Source organism: Rhinolophus ferrumequinum, chromosome 17 (assembly GCF_004115265.2).
Source record: "Rhinolophus ferrumequinum isolate MPI-CBG mRhiFer1 chromosome 17, mRhiFer1_v1.p, whole genome shotgun sequence".
Taxonomy (NCBI): Eukaryota; Metazoa; Chordata; class Mammalia; order Chiroptera; family Rhinolophidae; genus Rhinolophus; species Rhinolophus ferrumequinum.
In genome coordinates, this window is record NC_046300.1 from 45029440 (window position 1) to 45056081 (window position 26642).

General features: G+C 49.2%; 1 protein-coding gene across 2 annotated transcripts; it reads left to right on the top strand.

The window, feature by feature from the left end:
• On the top strand, positions 1 to 26642 carry SSUH2 (ssu-2 homolog). Of its 2 annotated transcripts, none has more exons than XM_033132791.1 (12): positions 1 to 62; positions 10130 to 10228; positions 10562 to 10643; positions 12074 to 12203; positions 13415 to 13475; positions 14542 to 14666; positions 15643 to 15705; positions 17487 to 17572; positions 18899 to 18991; positions 19567 to 19672; positions 21518 to 21625; positions 26073 to 26642. In XM_033132791.1, the coding sequence occupies exons 1-12, from the start codon at positions 35 to 37 to the stop codon at positions 26217 to 26219; spliced, it is 1128 nt and encodes a 375-aa protein (XP_032988682.1). In that variant the 5' UTR covers positions 1 to 34; the 3' UTR covers positions 26220 to 26642. The 2 variants fall into 2 exon arrangements, with proteins under 2 accessions (XP_032988682.1, XP_032988681.1); XM_033132790.1 differs by having other exon boundaries at positions 13 to 62; positions 12071 to 12203.

A 26642-nucleotide genomic window follows, 5' to 3' on the forward strand; every position in this document is an offset into this window, starting at 1 on the left:
AAGGCAGAAACCTCCTTGGCTGGACCTCTGGACCATGGACAGGGATCTGAGTGATGAGGACAGTAAGTACTGCAGGGAGGGTGTGGGGCAGCCACCTGTGTAGCCGGCACTGAGCCGGAGCCTTCCCCCTGCCCTCAGCGCTGTGTCAGGTTCTGCATGTGGGCTGCCCAGAGCATCCTTGCCTTCCTTCCTTCCTTCTTTCCTTTCCGTGCAAAGCCCATTTGCAGCCTGCAGGCTGTTTGCATTATGTGCCTCTGGGCATCAGAGGAGGATGGTAAAAACCCAAGAGGAGAACTTTTCTCCCTAACCATGGTAACACAGTCTAAGCCACATCTTCTTTAGCCTTCCTTTCTCTAGTTGACAGGCTCTCCCGCTCCAACCCCAGAGTCACATGTAAGTGTGGTTGTCAGGATTCTTATTTTAATCAGTTGGGTTCTGTTCTTAGAGGAGGTTAGTTTTAAAGAAATGTCCTGAAAGGTCTTTACTCCTGGTCTCCCTCTAGCAAAGTACACGCTTGTTCATTATTGCTCCTGAAACAGCCCCGGTGACCCCATCCGATCATTACGGGGACAGGAATACAATGGAACCTAAGGATTATATAATGAGATGAAGAAGGAGATGGTATTTTAGGAAGAAGTGTGCTATGCTTTAAAAAAGGATATTTTTGATCCTGAATTTGGAATGGGCAATGTGATGGAGTATCAGATTGGGAGTTGGGAGGCTAGCGTTAAAGTCCTGGCTCCGCTATGAATTGGCTGTTTGATCTTGGGTAAGTCACTTAACCTCTCTGAGCCCCATTTTCCCCATCTATGAAAGGAGATTGGGTCAGGACTTCTTAATTTGAGGACCATGAAGAAGATGTGGGTAAAATGTTGTATGAATGTGCACCACAGATTTCCTTTGAATCCCAGGAGGCCCGCGACACTAGTACATTTTCACAGTTTCTGAACTTGGCGACTTTGAAGGTCCTTTGAGGGTTCAACACCCTCTATTGTCTTTAATGTTGTTATCTCAAAGCTTTAAGCTTCAGAGCCGAAGTCGGATATAAAATAAACCCATGCTAATCTTGGAGCTCAATTTAAATTCTGTTGGAATCCTTTTTCATATTGAAGTAGGAAACTGCATGGAGATATTTTAGCATGTGTTTGAGAAGGACTTTATCTGATAGATTGGAAATTATGTATCCATAGTCTTATTTTAATAAGCTTCTACTAACATTCAAATGCAATATTTCCTCTAAAACACTGCTCGTTAGAAGTCTTTCAGTTCATGTTTGGAGTTTCTCTTAGTAGAAACTGGCTAGGTCAGATCTCAATTCAAATCCAAGCTGTGCCTCCTAATTGCTGGGTGACGTTAAGTCACTTAAGCTCTCTTGTCACCTTGCAGAATTAGTAAAGGATTAATTGGATGTAAAGTGCCTAAAACATCACGCAGTCCAGAGTAGGCGTGGAATAAATGTTGACTCTAGAAAAAATTACCAGATTTTTTTCCCAGAGTTTAAAAATTAAACTCTATTAATAGAAAATATTATTACCTGTGATGTTTCTGTTTTGGCATCATCCTTTTAGTAAGCAAGGTGAGAGTATGGTGAACTCTAGTTCCATTAATATTCTAAAAACCCCGATTCTGTCATAGGCTGACCCTACATACTGATTTCTAACACAATCAAACCTCAGGTCAACACTTAGGGTCTACTGCAAGGTATGGGATCCTCCAGAAAAGTTTTCTGAAACTAAGTTGATGAACTCTGGAACTAGGTAAAATTTTCTCAAGGTTTCAGACGAATTGCTATGGGACTTGTATACCTTCAGCATCCCTTCTTAGGTGAGAGATGGCGACCCACTTTTCTCGGTGGGTTACCCTTCCCAGTCACTGTGTCGCCCCACAGTTTTTGAGTCGATGATGTGGACAGCTTCAGAGAGAGAATATCTTCCTCCAATGAAAACACTTTGGCACCAAAGCTGGAATGGATAGGGACATTGTGGGACGTGACCCCCACAGGGACGTCACCTTAAAGGCCGTTTCACACCACTGCTGCCAAGTGCTGGGATGCTTCTGGCAGCATCACCGACTAGAGGCAGCATCGGCGAGTCCTGCCTCAAATGCCTTCTGTGCTGGGCGGGTCCCCCTTCCACAGCTGACACTGTCAAAAGTTCTTTCCTACACTCAGCTGATATCTCTTTCTCTGAAGCTTCCACTCTTCAGTTTTGATTCTACCCCCAAGGCTACTCAGAACGTGTCTGTTCCCTGTTTAAAATAAGAACCCCTCAGAGTCTGTTCTCTAGCTTGACCAGGCAGGCCCTGTTTCTTCAATGGTCCCAGCTGTACTGTGTTTTTAATCACTCTTCTCTTAGAGGGAGATGTTCTAGCACAGAGCTGAAGAGAAAAATTCCCCTTCTTTATTCCAAACACAATAGCTTTTGTAATACAACTTCTTTTGTTACAGACTGATACCCCTCCCAGAAATGGTGAGCAAGAGCCTCTTCAAGTAAGATGTGATGTAACTAGCGCCCCTGGTAATTTTAGGAGGAGGCTGCTCTGCTCCAGAACCATAGGACCTAGGTGGCACCTCCCGACTCCTGGGCACTGGTCCCTAGGCAGGTGGGGGCAGTGATCTGAGGCCACCAAATTGTCACCATCAGTGAGTCAGTGCTGAAGAGATGGGACTCTCCCCTTGGCATCTGAACCACCTCTGCTCCCCAGAGGCTTATCCATTAAACTGTCCCCCCACCCCAGCTCTGAGTTGGAGATCTAAGAGTGGTTCTGAAGCTGTCACTGTAACTCAGTGGGAAAGGATGCTGAACTTCCTGGCAGGGGCCCAGCTGCCAAGAGCCTTGGTGTCTGACCATAGGGCCTCAGCATTTTGACACATCCCTCAGGATGGAGGCACAGCCACCAGGAATGCAGGCCTTCCCCGACAGGTTGGCCCTGGCCTTGTGGGCCCCCTCTGGTCTTTCCCGCAGCACCATATTTCTGGAAGGGGAATGTGGGCCTGGAAAGTCCCAATGGACTTTTTTGGGGAGTAAGAAATAAAAGCTTTAGTGCAATGTTGTCACAGCTTAGAGAAGTTCCCAAGAACTCTCCTGAATTTGCTTCCAGAGCTCTCTTATCCATTGTACCATTCGTTCCTCTCAGTGACATACTCCTTGAGCCCTAATTTAGAAAAAGGATATGAAGCTCTAAAAAGTTAAGTGAGTTTCCCCTAAGACTACACAGCAGGCTAGCTGTGCTGTGCTCATGGCTGGGGGAACAAGGATGAATAAAACATCCACCTGCCTTCAAGGTGTTCAAAATCTAGTGGGGGAGGCAGACCCCGCACTGGTACTTTACACATAATCATTCTTACTATAAAGCGATTCGTCAAAAGCAGTGCTAGAGAGTGGAATGGAGTACTGAGGGCACAGAAATGGGAACCACACGCAGGCTGACTTTGCAGAAGGTGAGGTTTGGGCTGAGTCAGGCTGAACTGGGTGATAGGGGGTCTGTGGGCAAGAACAGCTAGAGCCAGGGCTGGGAGAAATGCCACGGTGTGTGTGTGAGGATAAGTGCAAACCTCGGTCATGAAGTAACCAGTGGCCTCTGGAAAGGAGAGGCACCTGGCAGAAAGCCCAGCCCCCGTGTGGCCCTGTCTTGGCACGATGGCACTTTCTACAAAGCGTGAGTTCCACATCCCGGCTAATTGACGATGTGTGGTACTATTTGCTACATTCTCTCTTGGCACACCAGAGGGGGCCTACATAAGTCCAGGGAAAACTTCTTCCAGGTCTTCTTCCCCCCATTTCTCTCAATGTTGGTCTCACTCCCGTGGTGGGCATTATATTGCTCCCCCAAATATTTTCTCAGTGGCCCGCACCTCAAAGCTTCCACACTTCTCTTTCCAACCTTAAGCAGGTTTATCTCTCTCTGTCTCCCCGTTTCTGCTCTGTTCTTTATTCTCACCACCTCACTCCCCAGTTAGCTGTCTTCCCCGCTCTCACCCTGCCCTGACGACACAGGAAGGCTTTTGTCCCATCCTGTGAGCAGACTCTCGTCTGCTCCCTGTCCCACAGGTGATATAGGGCCTTATCTGCCAAGTTCAGGAGCTTTGGCGTTAGCTGTGGGTAGTAATGAGTCAATGCAGTGTTTGAGACGAGATGACCTTGTCAGGCTTTCTAGTCTTGCTAGGACGGCCTTTGCATAGTGCAGGCAGTTATTTGTTTGTCCTTCTTGGCAAAACAGGACTTCTTCCTTTTCTTTATCTTATAATCACCTGAATCTCCTTCTCTTTCCCTTTTATTTTAAATGGTGGTAAAATGCACATAACGTAACGTTTGTCATCTTAACTGTTTTTAATGGACTGTTCAGTGGCATTAAGTACAGTCACACTGTTGTGCAGCCATCCCCACCACTCACCTCCAGAACCTTTTCATCTTCCCAAACTGAAACTCTGTCCCCATTAAACACCAACTCCCCGTTTTCCCTCCCCGCAGCCCCTGGAAAACACCATTCTACTTTCTGTCTCTCTGACTTTGACCATCTGAATCTCTCTTGTACTATCTTAAGAATAATTCAAACCCCAAGGCATTGATGTGCACCAACTATATGCAAGAAGGCAGGGGGTGGGGTTTCCTGTCGAAAAGGGGCTATTATACCTGTTGAAGGAGATAAGATTTTTAAAAAAATGGCAGTGGGGAGGCACTTGAGCCGAGAAATGGCAGGATTTCAGTGCTTTTCAGATGATTAATCTGGAATCAGGGCCAGAAGATGTGGGCTCTGTTTATCCTCTGAAATAAAAGGCATGGCATTTGAAAAGAGAAAGTGAAGAGGTTATCCATTAATTATGCCTTTCTCTAGGAGAAAAATTCCTTTCTGTACAAACGAAAAATAGCTGGTGGCTGGTGAGCAGAAACACTACCTTGGTACCACTTTGTAAAGCTTTCTCAGCAACCACCGGATGCCATTTGCATGGAGCTATATAGGGTGTTCAGCTAAGCGAAAAGGTCACTGGGCTTGGCGTTAGGACCTGAGTTCTAAGTATTATTTCCGTCTCTGCCGTGAATGTCTGAGCTCCTTGCCTCCAATCAGACCTCCAGCCTCAACTTCTTCTTCTGCGAAATGGGGAAAACCATGGTTGTCATGAAGTGCAAAAGAGATCCATCCCTTTGTGAGCCACAGGACACAATGCATGTGTTAGGGTGGGGTGGCCAGCTGGACAACCACCCTGGAACACAGCCCCAATGCCATGGAAACAGTGACGCTCTTGGGGGCCCCTTTCGGGGTGCCTCACGCTGGGCATCACACAATGCCCCCGTGACATCCGCGTTCCTGTTGCACAGGAAATGACGCATCCGCCTGGAGGTCAGCCTGGAGTCCTTTATTTTTGTCCATAACATAATGGTGAGATTAATTTAGCTCTGACGAATGGCGACGGCCCCGGGAGGTTAGGGTGGCTCCTGTGTGATGGATGGGGCTCTATGTTTCCCACCTCTCATTCTTCCCCTCTTCCTGCCCCTTTGTTTGGTATCCAGCAGGACATAGCAGGCATATGGCATTTCCCTGTCTTCTCGTGGAGGACAGTGTTGATGCCCTAGCTGACCCAAGGCTTCTAGGTGGGCGGGAGCCGTCCCTGGGGAGGGGGCTCTGATGTCCTCGCCCTTCTTTCCGTGCTTGACATTTTTGCTTTTGTCTCCTGGCTTAAAGGAGCACAAAGAGAAAGGAAGACCTTCCTTTATAAGGTCCATGGCATCGACTGAACATTTATTAAATGCCAGGCTTGGGGCTAAGAGCTCTGTACACATTGTTTCATTACATGGGCACTAATACCACCCACACTGTTCCACAACTGGAGGAGTTGAGTTCTGCACAGATGTGTGGCTGGCACAGTGTCACGTACCACCTGGCTCAGCTCCAGTGGACCAGAACCCAGGTTCCGAAGCACTGAGCCTCAGGATGCCGAGTCTGGTCACCCTGGCTACAGGCTAACACTGACCTTCATCTTTAATTCTGATTCCTGGTCCCAGAAAGGTTCAAACTGCAGCCGCCACCTTTCTGACCTCCCTCAAACCCATCCACACAGGTGAGTGTCTAGGTCGGGGTGGACGAAAAATAGCTCAAGGGACAAATCTAACCCACGGCCTGTTTTTGCAAAATTTTGTTGGAACAAAGCCACACTTATTCAATTGTGTGTTGTCTGTGGCTGCTTTGAGGCCACAAAGCCAAGTTGAGTAATTGAGACAGACCACTGCGTCCACCAAGTCTACACTGTTTACTACCTGACTATTTATATAAAATGTTTGCTGGTCCCTGGGTCACTTGTGGCTAAAATAGCTGAGAATGGTAATAAACTCATTAGAAACAAAACAATATTGGGAACCAAGGTATGAATCCCAGGTGATCGTATTGGGGACATCGGTCCCCATGGACAGACCTCAGTTTGAAACTTTGGGACGATGTCACTTTGCATCACATCTGTGTCTGTTTTGGCTCTCTTACCTGTTTCCGGGCAGAATCATTTGCTTACAAGGATGAATTTTCCTGCTAAGACAGGTACTCTGTCTACATCTGCAAACATTCTTCTATTTCAGCTTTCTTTGTAAGTTTCCTGCAAGGAGAAAGAAGCTTCAAGATGCATATGTGTTTCTTATTATCAGAGGACAAGGATACTTCTAATTTGCGGGGAGTGGTGGAGCTGGTTTGTCCCCCTACCCTCCACTGTTTTTGGCCACAAGTTTCAGGATTTCAGGCTTTTTCACCTTCTGCCATTTTCACTTCCAGACGAACCAAGCTGCTCCAATTTAGAAAAAGATCTGGTTAATCTTCTGACCTCTGTTTTTATTAAACTTGAAAGGACAGGACATATTATTTTTATTTTTGAGGAGGTCAAGAGCTATAGGCTTTAAAAAGCTGTCCAAAAAAAGAAGAAAAAGAGAGAGCGAAAGAAAGAAAGAAAGAAAGAAAGAAAGAAAGAAAGAAAGAAAGAAAGAAAGAAAGAAAGAAAAAGAAAACGAGAAAAAAAGAAAAAAAGAAAAAAAGAAATAAGAAAAATAAAAGAGGGATCTGGGGGATGTAGTAGACCAACTGGATGTTTGACCTGAGTGTGCTTCACTGATTTAATGCAGAGAGAACCACCTTCCACTTACCGTTTATCACTTTACCCTTTAAAGCCAACTTCCTGTGATTAAATTGGCAGCTAGAAAGACAGCTGGGGGATTCTTGTCCCTCAGCATGGGGGCTTCAGGGACCAGGTTTGAAGGGTGGGCTGGAACGGAACAAGGACACTCTATCCTGCTCTAACTGCACTGCTGTGCACTGTACGACTACTGGAGTAACCTCTCTGAGCCTCAGATGCGTCCTGTCAGGTGGAGTTAGAAGGCCTGCATTCCATGCCTCCAGGTGTGGGGCTGAGGTGAAGCAACAGGTGTGGGGAGGTGATTCATGAGTTGTCCTGAGTTTCCGGGGGCTAGTTCTTACATTGTGCTTTCCTGCTTGGAGTCTCAGGGCCATGCATATCTATGTCACAGCCTGACAGATCAAGAAAAGTTTTTAAAAGCAGCTTTATAGTGAGTGATTCTTCTATAGGGTTTGCCTCATGAAAAGTGCTTGGAAAGAACACAGGGTTTGGAGACTGATGGACCAGTCCAGCTCCATCACTCACTGGCTATGTGATCTTCGGCAAGTCACCACCTTTCTGAGTACCAGTCTTCTCACTGGTAGAATGGGGTAGTATTAATCTGACAGTTTGAGTCATCCAGGAAGCAGACACCAAGATGGCATTAGATATGCCAGATGTCCCTTGAAGACGCCTGTGAAGAGAAAAGAGAAGAGGGAGCAGATGTAAGCAGGGACGGTCTCCAGACCCCAGTGTAGGTCAGACTTCTGAGAGCAGGGCAGGAAGGAGCGTGAGCAGAAGGAGCCTCAGACCATGGTGTGGCTGAGAAAAAGTCTTACCCAGGTCTGTGGGGCGTCCCAGAGCAAAGGCTGCCCATTGCAGGAAGCATAACAAACAGCCCCATATGACAGTGTCTTGAAAACGACAGCTGAGCCATGTTTTTATTTTTTTGGGGGGATCAGGAATTTGGTCAGTGCTTAGCTGGGTGCTTTTTCTGTTCCATGTACAATCCATTAGGGTCTGTCTTAGTTTGGGTTGCTGTGAAAAAGCACCATAGACGGGGTGGCTTAAACAACGCACATTTATTCCTCACAGTTTTGGAGGCTGGAAAGTCCAAGATCAAGGTGGTGGCAGATCTAGTGTCTGCTGAGGACCCACTTCTGGTTTGTAGGCAGCTGCCTTCTCTTATGTGCTCACGTGGCAGAGAGAGAGAGAGCGCGCGCACTGTAGCCTCTTTCTCTAAGGACACTGATCCGATCATGGGGCAGAGGCCCTCATAACCCCATCTAGCCCCAATCACCTCCCAAAGGTCTCCCTCATAATACCATTCCATTGGGGGTTAGGGTGCCAACATATGAATTTGGGGGGATACAACCATGCAGTCCGTAATGGGTCCCTCAGTGGTCTCAGCAAGCAGCTGGTCCGGCCAGGAGGGTCCACCATGGCTTCATGCCTATGCCTGGTGGCTTGGGTGGCGGTGGAGGGCGGCAGGAAAGCTGGGCCCTCTGGACCCTCTCCACATAGTCTTAGGGCATCTCCATGTGGTCTCATCAGCCTGCTTTCTTACATGGAAGCTCAGGACTCAAGAGGGAGCGATCCTAGAGGCCAGAAGTAGACGCTGCAGTCTCTTCATTGCTTCCATTGTGTTCCTTGGTTGAGGTAGTCTCAAACCTGCCCAGGTTCAAGGGAGGAGATATAAACCCATCTTTCTTTCTCTCTTTTTTATTATTAGTTTCAGGTGTGCAAAACAATGTACTAGTTAGACATCTCACCCCTCACAAAGTGATAACCCCTCTCCCCCAATCTATTGCCCCTCTGGTATTATATATATCTATTACAATTCCATTGACTCTGTTCCCTATGCTGTACTCCATATCCCGTGACTATATATGTATTAAATTATAGTTGACATTCATTATTATTCAGCTTCAGCTTCAGGTGTACAGTGCAGTGATCAGGCATCTACATCATCCCTGAGGTGGTCTCCCTAATAAGACAAGTGTGTATCGGATACCCTACAAAAACTTCACAACATTATTGATTATATTCCCCAAACTGTCTTTCATTTCCCCGTGGCAATATTATAGTTTCCAATTTATGCTGTCTAATCCCTTCTCCTTTTCCCTTATCCCCATCCCTCTCCCATCTAGCAACCATCCGTTTTTCCTCTGTATCTCTGAGACTATTTCTGTTTACTTTGCTCATTTATTCAGTTCTTTGGATTCCACATCTAAGTGAGATCATATGGTATTTGTCTTTCTCCGTCTGACTTATTTCACTTAGCATAATGTTCTCTAGGTCCATCCATATCATTGCAAATGGTAAGATTTCTTTCTTCTTTGTAGCCGAGTAATACTCTATTGTATAAATGTACCACAGTTTTTTAATCCAGTCGTCTACTGATGAGCATTTCAGTTGTTTGCAAGTCTTGGCTATTGTGAATAGTGCTGCAATAAACATAGGGGTGCGTATAGTTTTTCGGATTAGCGTTTTGGATTTCTTTGGATAGATAGGAGTGGAATTGCTGGATCGTAAGGTAGTTCCACTTCCAGTTTTTTGAGATACCTCCATATTGATTTCCACAGTGGCTGCACCAATCTGCAATCCCACCAGCAGTGCACGGGGGTTCCCTTTTCTCCACAGCCTCACCAGCACTTGTTTAAATCATCTTTCAATGAGAGAGAGGAGCATTGAAGAAGTGTGACCACCTATAATTCAGCATCTATCTTCTAGAGTCGTGGAATATGACAATGTTTACAAAGCAGCTGTCATGGTGACTGGCACAGAGTAGGTGGTCATCAGACTGGAGCTGCCATTCTTAATGTTTTTCCCATCATTATTATTACTGCTGCTACTCTCACACACCCACCCCATTTCTGCCTGCCCTGCAGACGTGTTTTTTGTCCGGAGGGTGCCAGAGTGAGACGGGCTTAAACTGTGAGGCTTTTATAATGCACCTGTCCTATTTGTTAGCTTCCTGTGAAGTTGCCATCAAGACCCCTTCCCTCCCCGAGGCTTAGGACTAGGTATGTCTTTCCGCAGGTGTGGTGGACCTCAGCTTCGAGGCCGAGAGTCCTCTGGCACCCCCAGCTGAGCTCCTGGAGAGGCTGCCCAGCTATGACTGCCTTTTTCAAGGTGGTGGTAAGTCTGTGGGGTCTTGGATGCTGCGGCCTCTTCTTGGGGCTTCTGCTGTTTGAGGGGACAATCTCTGGAACAGGCCAGCACCGGGCTAGCTCCCCTTTCCTCTGGGGGCCCTAGGAAGCCTCCTGTCAGCTTTGGGAGGGAACGGGAGGACATGGCATCAGCCGTGTGTCCACGAACATTCCATGACCATGTCCACTAGAGACGGGAATGATGCTGGTCTGAGAACCAGTTTCTTCATCTGTGCTTTCTCACGTTCAGCCAGTCTTTCCTTCTTTCACCCCACAAGTATCTGTTCCTTTGAGCTAGCCCGACTCCTCCCCTCTTTTCCAGGACGGCAGATATTCTTCCCACCTTTGGAGGCCCCGGGGAGACCTGAGGAACCCAGGTGCTGGTCCTCATTCCTGGAACAAAGGTGAGCTGCAGGTGTGCTCGGTGACCCTCAGAGAGCCATCCCACAAAGCACGTGTGGTGCGTCTCATTGTCACCACTGCCCCGGATAGCACCCTTCTGAGGGCTCCCAGGGGCCACGATCTCAACCCTGACAGCACATCAGGAGCTAGACCTCCTAGATGAGATTCTCCAGGATAGAGCCTGGGAATCCCTATTTTATGCAGCTTTTCAGGCTATTTGGCTCCCAAGCCAGAGTTGAAAACCATAGTGGGGATTGCAGGTTGCAAACTACGGCCCACTGCCTGTTTTTGTAAATCGAGTTCCATTGGAACACAGCTGCTCTCTTCTGTTTACCTGCTGCCTGTGGCTGCTTTCCCACTACGACAGCAGAGGTGAGTGATTGAGACAGAGATGAGATGGCCTGCAAAGCCTAAACTTTTTATTCTCTGGCCCTTTACAGAACAAGCTATTGCTCCTTGGAAAGGCCCACACTGGCCTTGTTTTGAGAGAGCTGGGGCAGAGTTCCAGCTTTGCTGCCAGCTTTGTGCAGACAGAAGGGGGAGCCTGGAGCACTCCCCTTCTCCTCTCTGGCCGCCCACCTTCTGTGCCCAGTGCAGGCCTGATTTTTTCTAGTCCACATGCTTCCTGCAGGCACACAGGACCCTTTGGGCAGGGTGGGCTGCTAGAGACACAAGTGTGAATGAAATGAGCTAACCGTTTGGAGCTGGGCTACTGTGAAGAAATGTATGAAGATGAGACGAGGGCTTGGGGGAAGGAGAACAGGGCTCCTGCTTACTGGAGGTGTTGTGGCAGGGAGAGGTTCTCTAAGGAGGGGACATGGCAGCTGGGCCTCAGGAAAGAGATTTCCAGGAGGAGGGCAAGCTGGCCAGAGAGAAGGCTGAGGAAGGAGTCGGTTGTCTGCCTTTCTACCCCCACTTCTCTCTAACCCAGCAGGCTCTCTGTGAGTTGCTGTGGGTGCTGCTGTTGGATGAAGTTGCTTGTAGTTCCTCTGGCTGAGGTCAAATTTCCCAAGGGCAGGAACCTCATCTAGCCTAACTCTGCCTCCTTAGCTGTGTGACATCTTCTCTGGATCTCAATTTTCCTCATCTGTAAAAATGGCATAATTCATCTTTAAGGGTTTTTTTTTTTTTTTTTTTTTTTTTTTTTTTTTTTTTTTTTTTTTTTTTGTTCTAAGGCTCTATCAGCCCTTCTCCTGAGCTCCACACTTCAGCTAACGTGGTTTTGCTGTCCTCTAGAAAGACCTGCCACTTTCCCACCCTGGGCATCTGTTTGCATGGTTCCCTTTGCCGAGATGCCCTCCCTATTTGGATTTCTGAGTGCTTTCCCACTACTGTGGACCAGTTCCCATCTGCACAATGAGGGGGCAGTCTGGCCTGGCTGAGCCCACAGGCCCTTCTGAGACCCCCCTGCCTCTCTGCTCCATCCCAGCAGAGTCCCCGTGGTGACGGAGGAGGTGGCACGAGAAGCCCTCCTCAGCTTCGTGAACTCCAAATGCTGCTATGGCAGCACAGCCGCGGGCGACCTGATCATCCAGGAGCTGAAGCAGCAGACCCTGTGCAGGGTAAGAGAGCTGGGCCTGGCGGGGGCTGTGCTGTGAACCGGGAGAAAGGCGTCCAGGGTGGGGCAGTGAGCGTGAATGGTGGTGGCTGACGTCCCTTCTGCGACTTCTCTGGTCTGAAGTCTGAGTAATAATACAAGGAGTAGTTATTATCAACCATCGTTGAAACGCTCGACTGTGCCAGGCATCGCGTAAACCATGCTAGATGTGCCACATCACAGCCTTATAGCGACCTACATGTTAGGTATTATCGTCATCAGTTTACAAGGAGGAATTCGATGTTTAGAGAGGCAAAACTACTTGCCCCCAAATCTGCAGCTGGATTCAAACTCAGGTTTGTTGGCACCAGAGCCTGTGTTGTCAGACACAAGGCTGACCCGCTGCCACAAGGGGGGGCTGGGAGAGAGAGGTCCCTCTGCTCCCCTTCCTCCCAGCTTCCTCTACCAAGTTACATCTGTCCAAGGAATCATTTATTCATCACTGGGGCCTGACACTGCAGGGAAATCTGCGCCGGGATCTCAGCAGGCACCCGTGTCACCTTCTGCATGGACAGGGCTGAGGGACAGCTTCTAAGTTTACATTTCCTAGTGTCACTGGCACAACCATCCTCTGGTGAGCACAGGATCGCACAGAAATCAGACGAGCCTGGCAGGGAGTGGCTAGAGCAGGGGTCCCAGAGAAGAGCCCCCTGTGTAGTTGTGTGGCTTTGGGCAAGTCAGCTGACCTCACTGAGTCTCCATTTCCTCACATGAAAAAGGAGCCAGGTGATTTCCAAGATCCCTTCCCATTTTGTGATTCTGTGGATCAGGATCAAGAAGGAACTTGACATCAAGCAGATAAATTCCTTCAGAAGGGGAGCCTCGTGGCAGTGGATTCCAGCAGCCTCCAGCATCGGAGGACAATTGCTGCTCCCACACTTGCCGCTTAGAGTGCTTCTACATATACAGAAGTGGGGAACTGAAATCGCCCAGGTTGTGAGCCTGTCAGGGAAATTCCTGGGGCTGACTGACCTCTCTGCAGAGACATCTAGAACAGAAATCACTATTGCCAGCCTGTTCTAAGCAGCTCCCGGATGCCACGAGTGGGGTTTCTGGTTTCTCCACTGATCCCCAGCACGGGGTGGGGGTTTGGGGAGGGGGGGCCTGCTTCTTTTTGTATAATGCTCTGTCTTCCAAAAGGGCACGAGTTTGAACATGCTCTCTTTTTCTCTATAGTATCGACTAGAGACTTTCAGCGAATCCAGGATAAGTGAATGGACATTTCAACCCTTCACTAGTAAGTGAGTTGTCTGAAATCAGTTTAGTTGGGAGCAAATATGGCAGGGGCTCATCTTAGCTACTAACCTTGAATGAGACGCTCTTCTGCTCAGAACCCCAGTTTCCCCATCCCCTGTAAAATGAGAGGATGGGCTTTCACGTTAGAGGCTTTCCAGTGCTGATCTTAGCAAATGCTTCCCGCCCAGGAAATGGTTTGTAGAAGGTCCTGAGAAAGTCTAGCTTTTGCCTTTGACCACAGGCTGGTGCTGCCACAGGGGGCCATATTGCAAAGGAAGCATGTGTGCGTGAGCGTTTCCCTGCCTCCCAGGCCACCCCAGTACCTCCTGAAGTCTCTAGATCTCTGGGCCCCCCTTCACTGTGCCATCCCAACTCCTGCTTAAACCCACTGGAGGCTTCAGGTTCTCTGTCTGGGAAGCCCTATGCTGTACTTGTTTTGTCTGCTGACCACTTCGGTTCATCCTTCAAGACTCAGCTCACAGGTCACCTCTTTCATGAAGCCTTTCAGGATTTCTTCTCCGGCCACTTCCCTCCCCAGCAGAATGAATCAGTCTTCTGGGTTTTCACAGCCCCTGATGAAACTCTTGTCCAAAGCACTTGCTTGTCCAAAGCTACAACGTGTTGTAGCTCCTTGAGTAGAGGAAGAGGAAGAGGAAGAAGATGGTGGGGATGGAGACGAGAGTGCTTGTTGATTGAGCCTTTCACCACGTGCCAGCCCTGCGCTAAACATTTCTATGCCTTCTTCTATGTAATTTTTACTACCATCCTAAATGGTAGGTGCCATCATTATCCCCATTTTAGACGAGAGAACTGAAGGTCAGAGAGGTGAACTCATTTGTGTGGAGTTATGCAGCTAGGAAGTAGAAGAACCAGTAGTCAAACCCAAGTCTCTTCAACCCCAGAGTTTGGGTGCTTCATCACTGACCGCAAGGAGACAGTGATTTATCTCCCTGCCTCAGGGTAGCCTAATGCCGGGCACTGAGTGAAGCCTCTGAAGTATTTGGTAAATCAATAAAAGTGTGTCCTGGCAGACTTACTGTTCTTACACTGATGCCTCTCTGTGTCAGAACACTCTGTGGATGGGCCACAAAGAGGGACGTCCCCCAGGCTTTGGGACATCAAGGTCCAGGTGCCCCCGATGTTTCAGGAAGACGTCAGGAAGTTCCAAGTCCCTCACTCATCATTGGTCAAGGTAACATGACTATTGGGACCCTTGCCCTCCTCTCCCAGCTGGTGTTCCAGGCACTGGAAGTCTCTTCAAACTTCATCCTTTTAAAAAGGGAAACCCCAAATCCAGGCTGTTGCTTTCTTTTTTGGCTTTCTATTCACATAGCAAAAGGATGATCCCATTTACAAAATTGTCATCAGATTTAAATAGTGAGCATTCACATTTAGACCATCTGAATGATTTTTATCCTTTTTTTTTTTGCTTGATAGTAACCAGCTGATGTGCTGAATAAAACGGATATAAAATAAAGTTAAAACATTGTTGGAATTTTTCATAGAAATCCGTAGGGGAACAGAATTTAACCTCTATCCTAGTTTACAGAAATATCACAACATGAAGTGAGGGTAACCTCATGTATTACAAAAACAGAGCTGAGATATTTTATATTATATTCTCATCTAATTGTCTGCCTTGTTTTCATTGTAGAACTTGATGCAAGCACGTCATTTAACCCTCTGTTTTCTTAGCATTATAAGATGGAAGGGACTGTGAGAGGTTAAGCAAAGTGTTCCACTCTTTTCTCGAGAGTGGAAACGCTATTTTGATTCGATGATTAAATTCCAATAGCTAGCTCATTGCCTCTCACAATGTGTCCATTTTTTATGACTTCTATTCCCAAAGACCACTTTAGCTACTTAATGAGTGAAGGGCACCGGTCTTTGTGGTTTAGCCTGGGAACAGAGAGAGTCAGGATGCAGGGCTGGGAGAGCAAGAGTCCCCTTCTTAGTATCCAGGACAGACTGGGCTGGGGCTCTGAGGAAATGCTAACACGATCTCCTGGGCTCGGCATTCAAGGCCCGTTAGATCATAGTCAAGTGGGAATGGCCGTCTTCCTACCCTGGCTCTGGGATGGTGACATCATGGGTGCGAGGGTTGGGGTGGTGAAGCCAGGAGCTGCTGGTGCCTGGGAAACTAGATTCAAGGCAAGTTTCACCTTCAGGAATGCCACAAATGCCACGGGCGTGGGCGCTACAAGTGCAGCGGCTGCCATGGGGCTGGCATGGTGAGTCACGTGTGGCGGCTGGTGAGTAAGGGACAGTGAGTAAGGGCCGCATAGAGACAGAGGGTTGGGCTGGGGGCCTGGCGCTTCCCACTCTATCAGTGTGACCTTAGGAAAGTCATCCTCCGTTTTCCCATCTCTAAAATGGAAAGGTTGGATGGGGTGGTCTCTACTGGTGTTTTTCACTTTGATGGTTTATCATTTTAATTCTTCTCTCCTTATCTCATCCATCTACAAACACTCATTGAGTACCTGCTTGGTACCAGGCCCTGCAAAAGGACGAAAACTAAATCTGGAGCTCCTTCCAACCGGGGACGCCCTGCCTGTGGGGGAGACTGACAGTGACCAGTACTTGTAGGGTGATGAGTGCTGAGAAGTTGAAGTTCAGGGGGCTTCCAGAGACAAAATAGACGGGGCCTTGTATCAGTTTCCGAGAGCTACCCTAACAAATGACCACAAACTGGGTGGCTTAAACCAACAAATTTATTCTCTGACAGTTCTGGTGGCTGGAAGTCCAAAATCAAGGTGTCAGCAGGGTTGTTTCCTTCTGGAGGACTTGAGGGAGAAGCCATCTTTCAAGCTCCTGGCAGCTTCTGGCAGCTTCTGGCAGCTTCTGGCAGCTTCTGGCAATCCTTGGTGTTCTTTGGCTAGGAGCTGCATCACTCCAGCCTCGGCCTCTGTCTTTACATGGCCTTCTCCTCTGTGTGTGTCTCTGTGTCTCCCCGTGGCCTTCTCATAGGACACCGGCCATTGAATTTAGGGCCGAGCCTAGTCCAGCATGACCCTGTGTTAACAATTACATCTGCAAAGACTATTTCCAAATGAAATCACATTCTGAGGCTCTGTTGGGTGTCAATGTTGGTGAGGGGGAGGAGGGGAGACACCATTCGACCCAGTACAGGCCCCTGAGCTCACAGCCAGGCTCTCACGACATCAGCCTTTCAGAAATCTTCAGGGCTGCCAACCATCCCAGGCGTAGAACCACGCTCCTCACGTGTGCTTAGCGCTCCCCTTTGCACCTAATCCTTTGGACACATACTGACCACTTGTCACTCTAAGCTGTGCCTTCATCCATCCTCCTGTCTGCCGGCTTTCTGTCTATTCCTCTCACCCTGGTGGTGTCCTCCTTCTGCCTGCTGTGTGTTCACCCCTCTGTCCACTCACACCCCATCTGTGGGGCCAGCGGTGCTGAGTACCAGTGTCTCTCTCCTGTGTGCTCACCCCTGCCGTTCTCCTTGTGGCTTTCCGGAGCCCCTCTCTGGGGTCTCTTCTGTTCCTTCCTCCACCCCACCCCTCTCCTCCCTCTCCTACCTCCCTCAGGCTTTTCCTGGAATGTCTCCAGCATCCACCATCAGCCAACTGGGGAAGCATTGCCTGGGTCACTTCTGGGGGCCTTTCCAAGATGGAGATCTTTGTCTCCAGCATCAGGTCCCTCAGCCAGCCCGTCCCTCTTCCTGCGTCCTCTGGCCATGGCTGTTTGGGTAGGGGACAGTCCCAGGGTGTGTGGGCATCCGAGGGGAGGAGGAGAGCCTGATGTCCCAGGAGAAACAGGGATATTAGGATGTAGATTCTTTGAAAGGTATGACAGAAGAACAGAAGGTACTTTGAAAGGACAAATTCACTATGTCCAACCCTCCCATTTTACAGATGAAGGGGCGGAGGCCCAGGGAGAGGAAAGGGCAACCTTAAGGTCACCAGGCGGGGATTTGAACCAGGTCTCAGGATGCTCTTTGCCCCACTTTCCTGGGAGGCCAGTGGAGGCTGAGGCCGTGGTGTGTCCGCAGGTGAGGTGCCCTTCCTGCTGTGGAGCCAAGCGCAGAGCCAAGCAGCCCCGGAGGTGTCAGATGTGCTCGGGGTGTGGCAGGCGCAGGTAGGACGGCTCTCCCTGGCTTCTCGCTTCTCATTGTCTGCTCTTCTGGGGAGCAAGCAGGCACCCTGTCTGTCTTATAACTCCTGTGTCTCCAGACCTCTGTGCGTAGCAGGTGCTTGATAAATATTTGTGGAGTGGGTGGGCTTTTCTCAAGGCCTGATATTTCCGGAAAAGACTGGAACTCATCAAGCAATCTGTGAGTCAGGTGCAAGGATCACGCCCCCACAGGAAGGCAGGCGGGCAGTTTATGGAGAGGAAACCTCGTCCTGCCTCACGTGGTGGGGAAGTGAATATAGAAAACCACCCAAAGATGAGATTCTTGATTCTCTAAGTCCCGGGGCCTGGGAAAATGCTTATTTATAACTCACGGCAGGGAGTGAATGGCGGAGAAAGAAGTGAAGGAAGGTTGGTTGATGATCTAAATAATCAACCAAGTTCCATCTCTGCTCAGAAGGCTTTGCAAACAGCGGGGTGTTGCATTTTGTAAATCATATTCTTTAATGTATTTATACATCTTTAAAGGACAACAGGAAATCATGAGGAGTGAAACTATTCGAAGTTGTGTTGGTTAATGATACTTTTGGCTCATCGAGGCCCAAGCTACCCTTCTAAGAAGCCCGATGGTGAAGCTTTGGTATACCTGCCACCTGTGGTTGATAAAGAAAGTCTTTGATTTGGAAGGAAACTCAGGTTTATGTCATTTACAAGTGAAAGAAATCCAATTCAAACTGGCTGTAGCGAAAAAGTAAATTTATAGTCCCACGTCATGGAAAAGTTCAGGAGTATATTTCTGGGTTCAGGAGTATATTCCATCCAGCTGAAGGTACAGCTGGGTCCAGGTGCTTAAACAATGTCCTGAAGAATCTGTTTCCATTCCTCACTCTGCTTTCCTTTGTGTTGGCTTTATTCTCAGGCAAGCCATCTCCAAGTTTAGTAATCTCAGTAGAAAAGGGTATCCCTTTCCTGAATGTTCCAACAAAAGTTATGGGGCAGGTCTCATTGCACTCACCTGGGTCATGTGCCCATCTTTGTATAAGCCACGGTGGCCAGGGAGATAATATGCTAACTGGCCAGGCTGAGGTCCCCAGCTGGTCATAGAAGGGGTGGGGGCAAGCCCATGAACTCTGGGGACTGGGTGGGAGAAGGGTGGTCTCCAAAGGGAAATTGAGGTACCGCCACCAGGAGGAGGCCTAGATGGTGGGCAGATGGAAGTAATCCGTGTCCACCACAGTCTACATATATGAGACAGGATTTGGGGGTGGAGCCTCTGGAGGTCCCCAGGACCCCATCACTATCAGAGTGGTACTGACGACGTGTCCCTCTCAGGTGCAGCACATGCTCGGGAAGGGGGAACAAGACCTGTGCCACCTGCAAGGGGGAGAAGAAACTGTTGCACTTCATTCAGCTGGTCATCATGTGGTACGTGGCAGTGTCTCAATGCCGTGGCCCAGGGGGTAGCCGGGGAACGTGGGCTGGATTGGCTTCTGCAGAGAAACTCCACTTGCTTGGGGCTTTCACAGTACAGGGACCTGCTGGGACAAAAGGGATTAAAGCGACTTGGGAAGGGGAGAGAGCTCTGGGAAGAGGCAGCGTGGGATGGTGGGGTGCTGCCGGGCTTTAGCGCAGACCTGAATTCAAATTCTGCCATCACCGCTTTCTAGTGCAACAGCCACTCGTCAAGTGGGCATTCCCAACTGGGAAGTGAGTCCCCGTGTCCTAAATTCCCATGTCAGGTAAGGCTTCCAGGCATTAAGTGTTTCTCCCTTCAGACACCGCGTTGAGCACGTCACAGGTGAGGGTGAAATGAGGTAATAAGATGGAGCTGTCAGTACTTTACTAGTTTCTGAGTTTACCGTTGAAGATAGCGAGGCCCAGAGAGGCTAAAGAACTTTCGCAAGGTCCTACCAGCAGTAGTAACACAAGCCTTCCAGCCCAGGTTTGTCTAATGTTCTAATCCCATGTTCTAATCTGTCCCTCACCCTCTTCACCTCCAGGAAGAACAGCCTGTTTGAGTTTGTGTCTGAACACCGGCTGAACTGCCCCGGGGAGCTCCTAGCTAAAGCCAAAGGAGAAAACCTCTTTAAGGATGAAAACACAGTGGTAAGGAGGGCTTTGCAGATGCCCCACGGAAGCTAGGTTCCTTTATGGCTCCTCCAGCTTTCCGTGGCGCTGCTCTCATTTGGAAAGACAGGCTGAGCTGCCTAGACAGAACAGAGGCGGCTGGGACCCCAGGGGGCCAGTTCTCCCACGAATTTCACACTATTATACCTTCCTTCCTCCCTTTTTCCTCCTTCTTCCTCCGTCTTCTCTCTCTTCCTTTCACAAACCTGGAGACACTTCTCCTATACGAAGAACCATTCTGGACCCTGGGGATACCATCCAACAAAATCCCTGCCCTCATAGATCTCACAGTCTGGTGAGGGAGAAGATAAAAACATTTGACCACAATGTCAGATGGTGGTAAGGGTCATTGAGAAATATGCAAGCAGGGTGAGGAGACATAAAAGGTTGGGGGTGGTGTTTCAGCTGGTCGTCAGAGAAGTGACACTGGGCAAAGACCTGAAGGCAGTGCAGAGGGGAAGTGGGCCATGTGGCCATCGGAGCGAGGGTGTCCAGTGGAGGGAACAGCATGGCAGAGACCTTAAAGTGAGCTGGGCAGAGCAAGGAGCTAAGAAACGGGAGGTGCCAGTAGGCAGATCAGGGAGGGTCCTGTAGGCCAGGGATCAGCAAACACTGGCCCTCAGACTGCTTTTATAAATAAAGTTTTATTGACACACAGTCATGCTTGTTTGTTTACATATTGTCTGTGGCTGCTTTGGTGCTACAAGGGCAGAGTCGAGTAGCTGAGACAGAGACCCTATGGCCCACAGAGCCTAAAACATTTACTATCTCGCCTTTTACATAAAAGATTTGCTGTCCCTGCAGTAGGCCTTGGCAGGGAATTTGGCCTTTATGGGATACCTGAGCAAGGTCCCTATGCCATTTTCTCTGAGGGACATGTGCTCAGCTTTCTCTCTCTCTCCCTCCTTTCCTCCTGTCCTTCTGCCTTTTCAAACTGGCTTCTTTCACTTAGTAACATGCATTTTTTAATAATTGAGATGTAGTTGACATGTATCATTATATTAGTTTCAGGTATACAATATAATGGTTCAATATGTGTATACATTGTGAAATGATCACAATAGGTCTAGTTAACATCCATTACCACACCTAGTTACAATTTTTTTCTTGCGATGAGAACTTTGAAGATCTACTCTCTTAGCAACTTCCAAATATCCAAAATAGTATCATCAACTAGTCACCATGCTGTACATTACATCCCCAGGACTTATTTATCTTATAACTGGAATGTACCTTTAACTCCTTCACTCATTTCTTCCAACCCCCTCCCTGCCCCACCCCTTCTGGCAACCATGGATCTGTTTTCTGCATGTATGAGTTTAATTGTTGTTTTTTAGATTCCACATATAAGTGAGATCATGCCATCTGTATCTTTCTCTGACTTACTTCACTTAGTATAATACACTCAAGGTCCATCTCTGTTGTCAAAATGCCAGAACTTCCTTCTGTTTGATGGCTGAATAATATTCCTCAGCCCCCTTTCTTTGCCCCAGTCACTCGGGCTTCCTAAATGCTCGCGGCAGGCATTGCACCTGTAGGAAGCCCTGCGTCCCCCGATCAGGCAGCCCGGAAGGCTTGTTGGGGTACTGAGCGGGCTGCAGGCGGAGGAGTGCTCTGTCCACAGCCTCCTCCTTTTGTTGGAATTCCCGAGGCTTTAATGCTGGTGATTGAGGGTCTGTGGTGATTAAGCAATCCCCACCCGCTGGCTGCATGGCCTGGGCCCTCCCCTCTGGGCTCTTCCTCCCGCCCACCTGTTGGAATCAGCTCACCAAGGCTTCAGGTGCTGACCTGGTCCGAGAGTGAGGTGGGTGTGTCTCTCCCCAGGTATACCCACTCGTCGACTTCCCCCTGAGGGAGATCTCTCTGGCTTCCCAGCGAGGCCTTGCGCAGCACAGCGCCGCCCTGGCCTCCAGAGCCCGTGTCCTTCAGCAGGTGAGCTGGGCAGGGGCCTGGGGCTTTGGGGAGGCTTCCAGGGCCAGCCTGGGACCCTGAGGGCACCGTCCCTCTGGTTACGTAAAGGAGGAAATGAGATGTTTCTTTTGCTGGGGCTCCTTTCTGAGGGGCGGGCAGGAAGGATAAGGAAGAGGCAGCTAGAGGGAGGGTGGTGGGGAGGAGCCTCAGCCTGAGAAAACGGGGGGGGGGGGTACTGGGGACTGATTTGAGGTCAGTGGCTGGAGGCAGAGAGCAGGGCAGGCCACATAGTCTATGGTGAGGAGTTTGGACTTTTATCCTGAGAGTGACAGGAAGCTATGGCTGGGTTTCAAGCAGGAATTTGGCTCGGTGTGATTTTGATTCGAACCCCCTGGTGTTCAGAGAGGGGAAGGGAAAGCTCGAGATCCAGAGTCCTAGGCAGGTGGTAACCCAGCGTTCTGCCCTTTAGGGCACTTTCCAAATCCCAGGCATGTCTTCCACCAGCCTCCCTGGGGCAGGGGTGGTGGCCAGGGCAAGGGTTGCTTTGGTGCTATATCCTGGTGGCCACTAGGTGGCGGTGGTGCCTGCTGCGTCCCCAGGAGCTAGGGTTGCTTTGGTACTGTATCCTGGTGGCCTCCAGATGGTAGTAGTACCGGTTGCAACCAGCAGTTACCTGGCTGGAAGCTGCTGGAAGTTGGAGGTTTGGCCAGGGAATGCCCAGCACCAGAGCTCTGTGAGGGGTTTTGTCATCAGAGGCCCGAGTCTTGCAGACTGGGCTCAGATCCTGGTTCTCCCACAACCTAACCTTCGTCCTCCTCCTTGAAGTCCAGTTTCTCATTTGCGGAAAAAGAGATGCTAGAGTGGCCTCAGGGGGGTGTTGTAAGGATAAGACAATTTGCTTTAAGTGTTTGGAAACTGGTGATCAAAATGATCAAAATGTCCTTGTTCTTTCAGTTCCCTTTGCAATGTGTATTTCCCCTTCTTTCTCTGCAAATGTCCCCTATTTGCAGGAGAGAGAAGGATGCATTTAATTTAAAATTAATAAATGACCATCTTGGAGCTGGAATGGACCTCAGAAATCATGGAATTGGGGAACTGCAAACTCAAAGGCCTACCAGGGCCTCGTGGTAACATGGTTGGGAGAGCCCTTTATCCAAAGGCACCCGCCATCGCTCAGCTTTACGTAGACTCAGAGGCAGAGATTTCAGATCTAAAGTCCAGATTTTTATATATGAAGCCTTCTGACTTCTCAATATTGATGACAAATTTTTAAAAAATGCTAAGTGAGCACTGCACAGGCTGATGGAGCTGCTTTGGCCTGTGAGCCGTCATAGGCTAACCCTGGTCTAGTCCAAACTTACGGCTTTTCCGATACATCAGAGGCCCAGGGAGTGGAAGTAATTTGCCCAAGGTCACTCAGCTTCTTAGTGGAAGAGCCTAGGAGTAGAACCTAACTTTCCCGACTCCAAGCCAAATGTTGTTATTCGCTGCATTTAAGACACACAAGCAATTCTTTGGGAGCTAGTGTAGGCTCGCCAGGGAGATCAGCCAGCGGGGAGATTTGGGACCCTTTTCACCGGGCCAGACACTGCAGGGACAATTTGCTTAGCAGGCTAGGACCTGCTTGTCCGGTCGGGCATGCACTCACGGCTTTCAGCCCCTTTCTTCCCTGCCATGGGCCTCTGTGTTCTCTAAATGAGCGGGGCTGGACCTTGCCTTGTGTTGGACTTTGCAGAAGCAGATCTGAGGCAAAGAGTTTTTAAGGCAGGGGTCCCAGGAGAACCTGGTAAAGTAGTGGGAGAGCTGAAGAGGGAAGAGGAGGAGGTCATGCAAGGACGCAGTGCCGGTGACGGCCCAGACACGGCCCAGACGCTGCCCAAACCCAGGTGAGCTCTGAGGGTCAGTCACACCTCAGGCTGTCCTCCTGGGGGTGAGAGAGCTGGACTTTTGTTCTTCAGTACCATCCAATCACTGGCACAACCGCCCAGGCATTTTCTGCCCGTGGGAAGGAGGTGGGTTCTGTATCTCAAGGATGGGACTCTGGAGAGAAAGGTTGAGTTGTGAGCAGTAGCGTGTGTAGAAGCGGGATAGAGGTGAGTGTGCAGAAGCAGATTCCAGGGAACCCGGGTGAGATGAGAACAATACCTACGAGAGTCCCCAGAACGGTCTCTTGGGGAGCTTGCTCTTGTGGCACTAGTATCCTATGGTGTGGGTCCGAGTGAAGAGCCCCAAATATTGAGGTATCTGCTTGGGAACTGGGAAGAAGGTGAGGACGTGATTCAGCAGCGTGTGGACACTAGTGGCTATCCTGGGACTCTCTTGCTTCTGAGACTGACGATTTGAGTCCTTTTTGGACCCTTCATTTGGCACCTGGGAAAACTGAGGCCCAAAGAGGTGAAGTGACTGTCGAGATCTCGACCTAGGTGGCTGGCCTCGGTCTGGAACCTGGTTTCCTGGGGCTTTTCCCTACCGCATGATCCTGTCTCGGGCAACACAAGCCATTTGTGAACCAGCCCTGGAGCAGGGAAGGGTAAACTGGAGGCATGGGGAACATTGTGCTTTAAAAGGGAACGTAATGGGAGAAGAGGCCACATCTGTGAGTCTTTTCCTACATTGTCCCTTCGTCCTGGACTGGAGATAAAGATTCATGACGACATTCTGTTTGGAATCAAGAAGTTAGTAAGTGGAATCCAATGTGGAGACAGCGTCATGACACCAGCCCAGGTCATTACGCTCAGACCTCAGATTTTTTCATCCTAGGGGCATGACCGAGGTGTAGAATCAGATAAATGGCTGGTTATAAGATAACCACTTGATGGCAATTGATGTCCTGACCAACCTGTGGCCTCAAACTCAGAGAGCATTCAAATCAGAAGCAAATAGCAAATGGAGGCAGGTGGGGGTCGGTAGGGTGATATTGCTGTGCTTTCTGTTTGACCTTAGTAGAAAAGTCTGGAAACGAGTGGTGCTGACACCATTGTCCAGGCCTTCTGAGCAGTGATATTGACTACCATCTCCTCTCTCCTTGTAGTTCCCATTTTGGGTCCCCCATACCAAAATGTCAAGAGGGGTTTCTACCTTGTATTTCCCAAATTATCACTGGGAGACCAATTTCTGGCATATGAAAAAAACCCAGTCTCACAATCTCATTTGATTCTCTCAACAACTCTGTGACATAGAAGTTTTATCCCCATTTCACAGATGAGGACACTGAGGCTCAGAGAAAGGAAGTGCAAGATCACACAGAAAGCTTCATGGAAAACGCATGCCCTGATCTGGGACCCCTCCTGCCACAATGTCATGCTTCCCTTAAGCTTCCCCTCCAGTACAGTAGGGAGCTGCTTCTCAAAATCCAACCCTCTATCCCCAGCCTGTTTCACCCTTTCCACGGGGCCTCAGACCATCACATACACTGACAGGACTTGGACTCTCTTCCTAAGCAGGGGAAATTCCTGCAAGTAAGAGTCTGGCCCTGGGCCAAACTCCCTCTGGGTTTGTGATCCCCACATCTGAGTCTGGGACAGGGGAGCAGATAGTGCAGAAGAACTTAGGGGTTTTGACACAGAGCCTGGCCCACAGGATGTCCCCAAGAAAGCTTCACTTCAATGATTAGGGGTAACTTCCTTACGGCAACTCCATCTGTAGTTGTCAATAACAAAACAGCATGGAAAGCTAATGAGGAGGGTACCTCAGTAGGAGCCAGTGTTCTTTCCCAAGGGGGCCGCTGCTAGTTCCATTCTGGGCCCCTTGATTTCAGAAGCTCAGAGAAGGGGCCAGAGAACGAGGGACTTTAGGACCGCTCTGTGGGAGGGAGGGAGTGCCAGGTACAGGTGGGTGCTGGAGAGGAGACCTGAGCATTAAACAGGTACAGCTATGGCAAGGAGATGGAGCTTGACCTAGACGGTCTTCCAAATTGGAGATTCCATGAGGCCATGGGCCTCGATTTTCCCATTTGGTGGGGGGCAGGCAGGGTCGGAGAAAATCGCCTGAAGCAGCCCATCAAACTTTGGAATTCCTTTCGTGTCCATGTTCTATCTTAAAATTTAATTCAAATTGCATAATCCACTCGCTAATATGTCCATGGTTGTTTTAATATAAAAATGTTAAAAATGACTTTATCTTCTACCTTTGTCGTCCCACCATTTAAAAAGGAATGTTTCTGGGAGATGTCCTGTTTGGCTGGTGGCTTTTCATGCATCTGGGGACTCCCCTGGGGATACCTGTACCGCCACTTCATGAAACCTAGAAGCAGATGGTGGCTAAACATGACAAGTTGGTTTGAGTCAGAATGTAGGGTATGTGGAGGAGCGCAGGGGGCTATACATCTAGAGAGGCAGACGGGAGCCAAAATGCCAACTCCAGAGCATGAACTTCATCCCACAGGTAGTAGGGAGCTACTGAAGGTTCTTGAGCAGAAGAGTGACTTGAACAGAACACTGAAGTTTTTCTTGGCCAATTGTTTCCTCAGCGCCAGACCATTGAGCTGATCCCCCTCACAGAAGTTCATTACTGGTACCAAGGAAAGACTAATGTCTACTACATCTACGGCACTGACCACAGGGTGTATGTGGCAGACTACCCTGAGCGGTACTGTTGCGGCTGCACCATCATCTGACTCGGCACAGCTATCTCCACAGCCCACCGGGGAAGACAACTGAGGTCTCTGAGCTCACTCATCATTGGCTACATGGCACAATCACACACGAACCCAGGTGTCTGTCCTTCCAGAGAATTCAGCTCATCGTCTGTCAAGCCACCGGTCTTCCTCTCCGGAGCACCTCTGGTGGGGCCTATCATGTGTTTAACCTGCAAGAATTCAACTTCACACATTCCGTTAGGACAAATCATTTCACGGAGGGGGCTTGGCCTCCGGCCTCCAGGCCTATTCATGCCCTGAGTGAGCGTGTAGTCTGATGTCGCTTTTCCCTGGGTCAGGCTCAGCTCTGGCGCGCCTCTTCGAGTGTGAGCCGTTTGTTTGCCAAGCAGAGCGCTGTTGGAATGTTTAAAGATACACCCAAGCCGGCTGCCCCCTAATGCA